Source organism: Chelonoidis abingdonii, chromosome 6 (genome assembly GCF_003597395.2).
Source record: "Chelonoidis abingdonii isolate Lonesome George chromosome 6, CheloAbing_2.0, whole genome shotgun sequence".
Taxonomy (NCBI): domain Eukaryota; kingdom Metazoa; phylum Chordata; order Testudines; family Testudinidae; genus Chelonoidis; species Chelonoidis abingdonii.
In genome coordinates, this window is record NC_133774.1 from 96,886,270 (window position 1) to 96,898,737 (window position 12,468).

General features: G+C 41.7%; 1 protein-coding gene across 3 annotated transcripts in view; it reads right to left on the reverse strand.

Moving 5' to 3' along the window:
* Nucleotides 1-301: 301 nt before the first annotated feature.
* The window catches only part of DOCK8 (dedicator of cytokinesis 8), a 142,626-nt gene continuing 130,459 nt past the window's right edge, over nucleotides 302-12,468 (reverse strand). For 2 of the 3 annotated variants that reach the window (XM_032801785.2, XM_032801786.2), the window contains 7 exons: nucleotides 12,087-12,221; nucleotides 10,741-10,830; nucleotides 8,326-8,562; nucleotides 6,691-6,834; nucleotides 5,085-5,191; nucleotides 3,484-3,654; nucleotides 302-2,949 (listed from right to left, as the gene is read on the reverse strand). In XM_032801785.2, the coding sequence (XP_032657676.1) occupies nucleotides 2,889-2,949; nucleotides 3,484-3,654; nucleotides 5,085-5,191; nucleotides 6,691-6,834; nucleotides 8,326-8,562; nucleotides 10,741-10,830; nucleotides 12,087-12,221 (945 nt within the window). In that variant the 3' untranslated portion in view covers nucleotides 302-2,888. The remainder of the gene's footprint in view (nucleotides 2,950-3,483; nucleotides 3,655-5,084; nucleotides 5,192-6,690; nucleotides 6,835-8,325; nucleotides 8,563-10,740; nucleotides 10,831-12,086; nucleotides 12,222-12,468) is intronic. The other variant, XM_075067267.1, reaches the window with a different exon arrangement.

Below are 12,468 nucleotides of genomic sequence, written 5' to 3' on the forward strand. Positions count from 1 at the left end.
CTTTTCATGGGCACTAAAGCACAGTTTTTAAAAGGAAGCCTGAAGCAAGTCACTCTTCTAAGCATCAGGTGTATAACAGCCATGAAAACCACGTAATGGACTCTCTGAGTACATGTACACCTCCCGCCCCAAGAGTAAATCCCTGCCCCATTGAAGTCAATGGCAGAACTCCCTTTTGATTTCACTGGGGTCAGGATTTTACCCTAAATGATTTTTTTTTAAAGAGAATGAAAAGTTAGTAACTAGTCAAGCTTTGTTTCAAGGAGACACGGATAAAATACAAGGCACTCTAACACAACTCTCAGTTTTTATTGAAACTTACACTTTATTGCAAAATGGAATATCAGAACTCAGTACTTTTACAATTTACACAGTTCAGCTCTTAAATATGCACATCGTGTTTCATTTTTGCAAGGGATGATGTGCACATTGGAAACCCTTATTGACACTGGTGAGCAATCAGATTATGTGTGGAATTAACAGCTCACCAATGTGAGCAGGGATTCAAAATCTAGCCCTTATTAACTATTGTAGATTTTCCGAAGTATTTCTTTGACTAATAGACCTATTGTACAGGACCGCACAATATGGAACACTTAGACACTCAAAACACAGTGCATACAACTCAAGCAGTATGCAGCATATTTGTAGGTTTCCCATTTTTTGATTATCTGAGGTTTTTGTTAGCTAGCTGTAAATGATAAACATCTTGAGAATAGTGAAGCTGGATTGTGGGGTGAGAGGGAGGGAGTAGAGTCAGTGGATTGTGATGTTGAAGATACTTTGATCATCTTTCAGAAAAGGGTGTTAAAAACAATAATAAAAAGCACAATGTTGTGGCATGCCAAGAATCCATAGTTACCAGGCTGTGGGAAGTTAACCTTCTGTTTAGTTTGTAAATGTTTCAAAGCAATTTAATTAAAGGAAAGGCACTCTCAGGAGGCATCTGTTGGCTTTTAATTTAATAGACTGTTTACTTACGTACTTGAGATGCTTTGGCTTCAAGATGCACAGAGCACCTACTCCTGAAATATTGAATTTTGCCGGGAGTGCGGGTGGGGCAGGGAAATAGTCTTACAGCCAAAGAGTTTGTTTTTATACATCAGTACAAATACCAGTGTTTATTTAACCCATTCCTTTTCCTATCCTGGTGTGAATCTCTGGATTTGCCACAAATAACTTCAGAAACACTCCTTAAACTTTTATATATTTGTGCTCTGCTGTTGATGTAAGTGCTGGGGGGATGTACACATTTTCAGAATGGGAAGATTGGAGATGCCCATGAAGGGTCAAAATACTTTCAGTTCTTCTATGAAATTAAAAACAAAGGAACCAGCAATCCATCAGCCTGACTATCATTTATGCTCACACTGCAAAGCAGTGTGCAGAATCCTTATGTTTTAAAGAAATTCCCCGTCCCTTCTGAAATGCTTTGGCCGGGTATGACTCTGAAAACAAAGTACGAGGGTTTGGTTTATTATTTTTAAAAACTCGTATTTTATTCACAGAGCAGAGAGCCTTTTATTTAAAGTATTTTTTCTATTTCACATAATCATGTTAATCTTTTACTAAAAAATTACCAAGATGATGTAAAACTGAATTATACCATTAAATCCTGATGTTTTAAAAAGCAGCACTACTGTTTCCATAGAACTTAATTTAAAAGAATAAGAATTAAGGGAATCCATGTGGTCAGCAGGACTGTGTGTGTGGATTTGGGAGATGGAAGTTCCTGCATTCAAATCTTGGTTTTGACATGGTCTCACTAGGTGCATTGGACAAGTCACTGTATATTGCTCTCTCTCTCTGTCTTACCCAAGAACGATAATACTTGCTTATTTCATAGAGGTGTTGTGAAGATCAATAGTTAATGTTTGTACAGGGCTCTGAATGTGCAAAGCACTATTTATTTATTATAAATATTTAAGTGCTAATTATGATGATGTCTTAAAACTTCACAAAGATGAAATGCATTGTGGGCAATGCTCACAGTGCACTCCTGTAGTTCGTCTCTTTTCAGAGAGCTCTCTAAAAGAGCACCGTGTACTTAAGAGTTGCATCACTTATAGTTTAGCTCTGTACTGTTAATATCAATTTTACTGAACATGACACTAGTTAAAAAAATCTTAGTCTCACAGAGAAGTAGCTCACGTATTTAACTAAAACAATTTTAAAAAGATCTATCTTTGAGGATAGGCAAGTTATGCAGAAAGTACTGCTTGCTGTTTCTTGTCTTTGAAGCTTCACTGTGAGAAGCCTTGTAAGAAAAAGTCCTTTCTATTTTAAAAAGTGTACATAGATTGCTGTGATACAGGGAATATAAGTGAGCAAAGTTGACTGTAAACATTATACATCTTTCCTAGGGCTTCAATTCAGTAAAGCATTTACACACATTTAAATTCTTCCCAGTTTAGAATAGCATTTAAGTATGCATTCCACATTCAGACTGTGTGGCAGTCCTGTAGGTCATGCTTAAGTGCTGTCCAGAAAAGGAACCTATATGGGCAACATTCTCCAGGGCCCATTAGGCATACTGGATTGATTCTCTTGACACTTTGGTCAAACCCCAGGAAGCTGTCTCTTTGTAAATAGTGATTGACCCCTGCACGATAAAATCAATTATTCAATTATCTATCCTTCATAATTCTCTGAACAATATTTTACAATAAATACAAAAGCAGCCTAAGTAAACCCCCTTTTCACCCTCTTTCCCGCCCGATCCCCATTTTTCTTTGGTCCTGTACATTTCGTTGAACACTCAGTGCGAACGGCTGAGAATGTGTACATGTTACATTGTGAGAAGAGTTTCCCAGTTTGCATAGCATTGGAGTATCCTCTCCTAGCTGATCCACAGCAAATGGATCTTTCTTTTCTGAAGCAGACAGTCCTTAGATGTTCTGTGAAGAGTGGGCTTCGTATTTCTTAAAACTAGAGTTACGAAAAGAATCCCTGAAATGAAATAAATTCATAAATAAAACATGGGATTGTCAATCACAAAATGGGATATTTTAATACCTGATAGACCTATTTTACTCTTTTTCATTGACGCAAATAAGTGGTGTTGGAAAGAACAACATATTAATAAGTATAAAGGATCCCACAGTTTATATATCTGAATCCTGGGTTTGCAACATGCAGCCCTGAAGTGAAATGATCACACTTATTTTATGATCAATAAACACCAGGTGCTGGAATATATATATTTTTTTCTCATGTACCTTGAGAAATGCCACAGGCTTCAAATAATGAGGAGCTGGCGGGACATTTAATTACCCATTTCTAAACTGATTCTTATATTAGTGTAAAAATTCTATCCATCCTTCAACTTGTGGTACAGCAGCTTGAGCAGCACAATTAATACTTTATTCTATTTAATTTTGGGGCTGTACCTCAGAAGCAGAGGGAAGAGCTGTCTCATATCTCACAAATAAAGAGGCACTATTTTTGTTAGCATACAAACGGCATCCATTGCCCTAGTTGTACCTTGTTGTACTGTGGACTTTCACTATAGGCTTGTACAGCTCTGGGATTTTCCTCTCAATCATCGGCCTAAGGTTCTCTTTCAGCTTGTTATAGTTCTTTCTGAGTTCCAGCTGATACTCCCGCTGATCTGCAGTAATAAGGCGCTTGTTTTTCTCCACTGCTTCACCACATCTGTTCTCAAAATAAAGATTAAAAAACACATTGGTTAATTCCAACAAACACTTTAAAATTGTATTATGGTGAGTTTGTGTTAGATAAAGCAAGATTTCAGCCTGTCCGATTATTTGCTGCCAGACTCATACAGTCCTCTGGTTATGAGTTTACCATTTATTAGATATTAAAAATACATGAAGGAAATAAACACATTTCAATGACCATTGTGCCACCAGATTAAATTTGTACTGGAGTAAATGGACACATCTTTACTGGAAGTCAGTGAAGTTGCCCTTATACATAACTTGCATCTCAATGTGCATGTACACATGACTAGATGGTTATATATTTGACTATGTGAGCATGCAGAATAAGTTTTCTATGCATATCGGGCAGTACACTCTCAAAGCAAGCATGCACATCTGCATACATGCAAATGTTCCTGCCTCCCAGAGCTGGTTGAAAAGTTTAATAATAATAATTGGAGATATGCCTATATCTCCCAGAACTGGAAGGGACCTCAAAAGGTCATCAAGTCCAGCCCTCTGCCTTCACTAGCAGGACCAAGTACTGATTTTTGCCCCAGCTCCCTAAGGATTGAACTCACAACCCTGGGTTTAGCAGGCCAATGCTCAAACCACTGAACTATCCCTCCTGTCATGGAATAGTTTTCTGCCAGAAAATGCTGAGTCAACAAAATTGAGACTGGACTGTCAACCTTTAAACAAAATTTGACAAAAAAGATAACAAAGCACTTTGTTTTGACATTTCTGAAACAAAGTTCTTTGGAATTCTTGTTTTCTGGGAAATTTCAACTTTTCATTCTGATTTGGACTGCAGGGAAACTGAAAGCGGGGAGGGATAGCTCAGTGGTTTGAGCATTGGCCTGCTAAACCCAGGTTGTGAATTCAATCTTTGACGGGGCCACTTAGGGATCAGGGCAAAAATCTGTCTGGGGAATGGCCCTGCTTTGAGCAGGGGGTTGGACTACATGACTCCTGAAAGTCCCTTCCAACCCTGAGATTCTATGAAAATGTTGGAATTTCCCACTGAATGGAAATTCTGAGTTTCCATTGACTAATACATGTCTATATAGGCACAGGAACTATGGGTGTGGGGGTTTTGCAGCATCCCCAGGTTTTACATGAGGCTCCATTCCCATCTCCACATGCAGGGTCTCTGCTGCTGCCAACCCTGCACCCAGAGCTCTGCAACCTGGGCCCCAGCCTCAGCCCCCTGATCCATGCCCCCCTCTCCCACAGCCCTGGCCCTGAAGGGGGCACAGCATCCTCACTCTAAAAAGTGTTCCAGCACCACTGCCTATATATGGTGTGAAAATCTAGTTCCTGATGTTTAATGCATTGATTTGTATTATGAATGACATTAGGATGGCTACAGTTCCACACTCCAGCTTCAACAGATCTTCAATTAGTTTTCCTTTCACTCACCTCATTATAAATTCTTTGAAGCATAATCTCAGCTTGTTGTGATGTCGGTAAAGTTTTGGGTCTGCTGGAATTTCTGCCAGGAACACCTGGGCTACCTCTAGTGGTCCCTTATAGGAATAACACAGTATAATATTACAAAGAACATATTTCCTGCATTAACTGAAAAGGAAGCACAAAACTGATTTATTTGGTTAGAGTGTGTTTGGGTTTTTTTATGTCAGTGCTGGAGTGACAAAAAAAATCATATGTTGACATTGTAGCAGGAAGCTGCCCTTTTAAGGGTTTTCCCTGACTGTGTTGCATTAACCACTGCTTCTTTGCCTCCCTTTCTTTTCTTTGCCAATCCAAGGTTAGGCCAACATATTCTGTTCTGTTCTACTTTTGTCCATCATCCCCTATTGCCATTGATTCCTCTATGAAAAGAAAATGGATTATCTCCATCTGGAAAGGAGTGAGCAGGGACTTTCCTACTGCCAAACTATTTTACATGGAAGATGCACAGCTACTAACTGATGGGCGGCAATACAAAACTCCTAGCATAGACGGTTAAGAACATGAAATAATGTTTTTTCCACCGTACAAAAGTGCACGTTCCTATAAGGAGTTCAATCTAGTGGCGGTTTTGGTGGAAGAAGAATGGGTAGGAAATGAAGGGAGTAGGATCTAATTAGCAGGGGCAATCAATTATTTTTTTTCAAGATTAAAATTTCTTGATCAAGGTATAGTCAAGGTCCAGACTCCAGAGAAAATAATACAAAAATAATAACAATAATAACAATAATTAAATAAAAAGATGTTGTGAAGGCATCTGGTGGTCCAGATATGGCCTGCAGTCCACCTATTGACTACCCTGGATTAAGGGAACCAAGCTCTGCTGAGGCATGCTTAGGGCCTTGCTTTTTTCCTCTTAGTTTGTCTTCATAATGTTTGGTTTTTGTTAAGCAGTGTGTGTGTTGTAATAAACTACAATTGAGCGTTGTGGGGGTTTTTCTGGTACTTTCTTACATGCTAAGAGTTCTGGGATTCTGGTGGCCTCCCAGCAGAGAGATTTACTCCTTGAGTATTCCCTTAAGTTGATGAGATGGTTAGTGCTCTTGTGAAGGAAAAATCTCTCTAAAGATGAGTCAATTCAGTATGAGTTACCGCTTAGAGATTCAAATGCATATCCATACATTAGCTGCACTCTCTGAATCCACTGTAACTGCAAAATTGGGCTGTAAATGTAATGGGAACAGACTGATGTGAGAGAGCCAATATTTCTTGCTTCCAGTTGGGGTAAAAAATCCCTGTCTCTTAACATTTTAGCACTTCCATCTTTGGTCAGAACAAGGAAATGCAAAGATTTACAAAAATAAATCATGGTGGGTAAAAAGTTATCCTGATTGTTCTGAGCTTCAGAAAAAAAGCTTTCCCATCCCCAGTGGTTAGTCCACAAAAATGAGCAACAATGGGCAGAGTTCAAAGGGGTATCTGCAAGTAATCAGTCTGATTGGAAGTACTCTCACCAATGCAAGACAAAGAGGTAGAAGAAAGCACACTGGGGAAAAAAAGAAACATGCCAAAGGCTGTGCAGAAGATACATTATTTTGCTGAGCTTGACCTTTACCTGATTTACTGTTGCTCCAACAGAACCTTGCAGCACCATCTGGAGCATTTTGGCATCTGGTGGTTCCTGGCTGGTTGCAACAGCCAGTTCTAGTGTCTTCTTCTGCATGTCTTCAATAGCAACTTCAATTGGGGTTAAAATGAACTAATACAACGTAAGGATAGATGCATTATTGTCCGAGTAATACTTGTATTACAGTTGTTACAGGCACTGCAGCCAAGTAAAGCTGTTTTGTGCTGGGTCACAGCCAGGGTGGTCAAGATTAACCTTTTGTGGACCCAGCGTCAAACATATTTGTGGGCCCCCATGTAGTTTTTATGGGCCCCTTCCGAGTGTGGGCCCAGTGTGACGGTGCCATTGGTGCCATAGAAAATGTGCTACTGACGGGATGGGGATGAAAACATTTATTCAAGAACAAAATAAGATATTTGAAGCCACACTTAATTGTGACCTCCACTCAGCCCATAAAGAACAAACTGGTCTAACATCAATGTACCTGGAATACTCTTGATTTGGTTTGTGTGGGAGGGAGCTATTTGTTAGTTTTATCCTTTTTGTCTAAAGACTCAGGACCTGGGGCCCTGAACACAAGTGCTTAATTAGCTCACTTATGAGCCATATTAAGCCTGGATGTAGCAGTCAGTGGTGTTGCACCTGCTTCTCCCCACCACCACCCAAAGTTATGTTTCGTAAATACATTTTCTGAAAGCTGCATTTTCTACTTTGGTACAATAATGTTTACAAAACATTTTTAAAACTTAGTTTCTTTAGCCTATTTCTCCCTTTGCCTCGCCACCTCGCATGACTGCAAGGGAACCAGTAAAGTTACTGAGGAGGAGTGTGGGGAGGAAAATTGCTGGTGCCCATCTTTTGCAGGGAGAAAGGGCCACTGAGACACACACACACACTTTACCACAAAGGCTACCACAATCCAGCATCAAGCCTCTACCCCAACCTTCACACCTGGGCTCTCCCCTCATCCCTCCTACTGTCCTCACCCCACACAATTGACCCCCACTCTCACACAAAGGCTCTCCTGTATCTCCTTGCTACTGGCCACCCCCCAACTTTCACCCTAGGGCTGTCACCTCCCTTCCTTCTCCTTCCCCCACCCCCAGAGCCAAGCTCCACCTTCAACCCAGGCTCTCCCATCCCTCCAATATCACTCAAACCAGCCAGATTTAACCTCCTGTAAATTCTGAGTCAAAGCCATACACCAGTAAAGTCAATGGAAAGACATCAACGGGCTTAGGATCAAGTCCTATATCTACATTTATTTTTATTCTAGGTTATTGGCTTTCTAGCTAACATGGTCACTGTGCTTCCTACTTTTACAAAACTGCTATCCTCTCGTTCCCGTCACACCTCTTCTGCCATTATCCTTACAATGGGATGCTATGTGGAACACTCGTCTCCCCAATGCTCCGAAAGCCTGCAGGAGCATGCATTCATGCATCTGTTGACCTAATCTATGGCATTTCTATAGTGCCAGTCAGTGTACAATTTAACAGAAATGTAAACTTTCCTCACTCAGCACAGAGCTTGAAATCATCCCCTTCCACCAACACCCTCAATCCTTATCTAATGGCTGAGCTCCATACTCAAATTCACAGCTCTCACAAAGATGTCCATTACCTCTTCCTTTTGAATGACATTGATTCTGGTTTTGACATAGGGGAAAGCATGCATTGTGGTCAGGATAGTATTCCTCTTGTACTGTTCACTCAGATCACCCCTGGGGCGTCCATCCAGGGTGAAAGGGGTGGTGTACATGAAACGCCGGAGGCTGAAGTTCTTCTCAAAGTAGGTCACCCGGTCTTTCATCTCATATTCATCGAAATAGGGCTCCACAAATGTAATTTGTATGTAGGCCTGGAGGAGGAGGAAGGAAGAATCTTTGTTTTAGTGCCAAGACAAATGACTATGAAATAAATGGAATGCATGAAACATTACAGAGCTCACAGTGAGATGACATGTGCTAGAAGAGCACACAGGCTGTGTTTTGTTTATTATTAATTTGCTCTCACACACAGCAGGACCTCTCTGATTCTTCCACAGCTGCAATGATCTCATGTTGTCCAGAAACTACTCAGAGGCCTCAAGTGTTCTGTATCTCCACTTTCCTTTCCCCCACTTTGCATCTGTACCATGCCCCTTAAAATAATTTGTTACTGACCTCAGTGGGGCAGAACTGGACTACCTGGGTGCTGAATATACACTTGTGAAACCCTGCTGACTTAAATGAAGTTGCAATGGTGCGAGAGGAGAATTTGGTCCATTATGGGTTTAACTATTTGATTGAAATGTACCAAAGAAAATTAACATGTTGCCTCTAGGCAGTGACTATATGTTTTCCAATCAAGACTGCCCATGGACTTTATTTTGGGGCTGGGGCAGGGGAGAAGTACTAAAGAAACCAAAATTCAGAACAGATAACACAAGTCTTATTTTTTTCACTCATGTACTTTTTTTACTAATGTTAGCTCAATATAAACTAAGGAAAAGAAGCATAGAAAGAAGAGAAAAAAAGAGAAATGGAAACCACAAATATTAAACAAAAATGTAAAGAGGAGATAGAAATAGTTTTCCACTAAGCCCTGGAAAGTGATCAGGATTTCCTATCACAATACGCTTACTCTGAACTCTGCACTGGCTGCAGAGCCAATTCCACGTGAACTTCGTGTCTTAGTCTTTATAGTGATAAACAGAAAAGGATCTGGCTGTCTCAGAGACTGCCTCTCACTCCAAGCTCAAGTCTTGTCTATGTATCTTAGGTACTTATCTGACCCCCATCACTGTACTATCTGAGCACCTAACAATCTTTAATGTATTTATCAACACCACACTCCATGTAATGCTATCATCCCCATGGTACAGATAGGGAATTGAGGCACCATGAAGCTAAGTGACTTGCCCACAGTCACCTAGGAAGTCTGTGGTACAGCAGGGACTTGAATTGAGATCTCCAAAGTCCTAAGCTAGTGCCCCTAGCCATTGGGCATCCTTCCTATCCTCTTGTGATGACTCTCTTCATACTGCATTCTGAAGTCTATTAGTCTGCTTCCAGTAGCTCTTATGTAGCACTGTCCATTGTGACAGACCCAGGCCAGTGGGGTACAGGAGTCTGGTAGAGGGCAAATATACTGGTCACTGGATGAGTAGTTTTCTGTTCCCTGAGTGACCAGAGCAGGGGCTGCCCTAGAGTAATCAGGAACCTGCTAAAACCAATTAAGGCAGACAGGCCTGATGATACCTGCACCAATCAGGCAGGCTAATCAGGGCACCTGGCGTTAAAAGTAAAGACTCACTCACAGTCAGGGAAGGGACGCAGAGGGGAGGAGTGTGTGAAGGAGCTGGAGCAAGCAGCTGCTGGAGGACTCCAGGCTACAAGTGTTTTTCAGACCACCAGGAGGAGGTCCTGTGTGAGGATAAGAAGGTGTTTGGAGGAGACCATGGGAAGTAGCCCAGGGAGTTGTAACTGTCATGCAGCTGTTACAGGAGACACTATAGACAGCTGCAATCCACAGGGCCCTGGGCTGGAACCCGGAGTAGAGGGCAGGCCCGGGTTCCCCCCAAACCTCCCAGCTCCTGATCAGACACAGGAGGAGTTGACCCAGACTGTGGGGAAGATCACTGAGGTGAGCAAATCTGCCAAATAAGCGCAGGACCCACCAAGGTAGAGGAGGAACTTTGTCACACCATCTAGAGCTCACAAGTGCTAGTGCTTTTTATGTTTGGAGAAACTGAAGCACTGAAGGGTGAAGTGACTTGCCCAGAATCACACAACAGGTCAGCAGTAGAGCAAGAGGGACAGAGATCAGGGTGTCTGATTTACAGTCCAGTGTCCTATTCACTGGACCACGTTGCCTTCCCAGTTTGTTTTATAATGATAGCCTGGAACATCAAATCCTGACACACACACATCTCAGCTTTAATTGTCTGAGTCAGCATTATGGTCTCACAGGCAGCTCCGCACTCTCCTTTTTTTCAGTCACTCAGTGCTCAGTTCTGTTCGAAGGATACAAATAGCTGGGCTAATACCTTCCGTACCTTATTGGGATGCAGCTTGCTTCTGTCTACAGGAGTGGAGTCTTTAATCACCTCCACAGCATCCTCCCCAAAGCACTGACCATAAAACCCCTGACAAGGAAAAAATAATTATTCAGAGGTGATTTTACCCATCTGTAACGCAATGCAAGTCATCTGTGCTGCTCTGATCAAGACCAGGAGTTGTGATAAGTTCTGCATATAATCCAGTAAGTATGCTACAGAAAGTGTTAGTCTGCAGAGGCCTAGACACCTTACTGATGAAGTTCCAACACTGAATTGTTAAGTAGGGTATGTCTACACTTACAGAGTTTTTGCGCTGTAAGTTTCACCGGTGTTAGGGACCCAGTGAAAGTAACGCGCTGGTTTGTGTACTCACTCAATTCCTCAGGCGTCAGAGAGCGTTTACTCTAGCAGCACTTCCATCGCCAATGAGAGCAGCACCGTAGGGCAGCTATCCCACAGTGCAGCTCTCTCGATAGGTCTTGTGGGAAGGGGGCAGTGAGCGGAAGGCATTCGGGGTCCCTGCTCAGTGCCCCGTGCTGCCCTGCTTCATGTCCCAGCAGCCTCATTACTTCCTGGTTTCTTCCGCGGCATTTTTTAAAAACCTCCTGCTGTCTGGCTGCTTTCCCCACCACATCTACAAACAAAGGGAAAGGGAGTTTCAAACTTCCCAGGGCTTACAGGGGGAGAGGCAGACGTCCGTGCACCAGAGCAGCGGAGATGCTGGCCAGAATGGCCACTTTTGGAACTGTGGGATATCCTCTGGAGGCCAAAAGGTGTTGATACTGCTAGAACGTGTATTCACATTCACAGCAGTGCAAAAAGAACAGCAGTAAGAGGTGTATGCCTGTATGTGGCTTTCTTTTTGCGGTGAAACTTCTGAGTTTCATTAACAAAGTGTAGATGCTCCTGTGGTTTTAGCACAAAAAAGGGACTTTTTGCACTTTAAAAGGTAAGTGTAGACATACCGTAAAAGGCAGAGTGTCAGCAAAGAAGGGGAAAAAAGCAAAGAATCTGTCATTGCTGCCCTAAGCAAAAGTTCCAAAAGGATTCAAAATAAAACTTGCATCCCCTCAGGTTAAGTCCCTGAATTCCTTATACAGGGACAGAGGCCAACTGCCTCAAGACATGGGACCAAAGGGTAATGAAAATTCTAACATTATGTCATCCTGCAATCCAAGGTATCAGATACACAGACACAATGATCTGAAATATAAATCAACTTGATTGACCTTTGCACATTACCAGAACCTACAGCTGCTGTGCTGTGACTTCTTTATTCACCCTACTATTTTCTTAGAAAGTATAACACAAAGCAGGAAGTTATACAACTATGATCTCTTTACCTCGAGTCTGTGAGAAATCTCAGGAAGTTTAGTAATTGCAGGCTCTTTATAAACAAATTCCTGTTCATCTAAGTCCCCAAATTTGGATCCATAGAAACCAACACGGAAGTAAGTTCCAAACATTCGCTTTTGACCCTGATTGATAAAGGGGGGGGGGGGAAAAATACATTTAGCTTTTCTTCCCTTAAATATAATCCAATGTTGATGCCTTATTCATCTGATTTATACATGAGGAACCTCATGGACCTTAGGTTTGTCCAGATTTCACAGCAAAATATGACCCTATGTAATATCACTTTGTTTAACATAGCACAGTTCAATTTCCTATTAGAAAAAAACCAACAACTATAAAAGTTAAAAGGGGCACTGTTGATTCAAATTT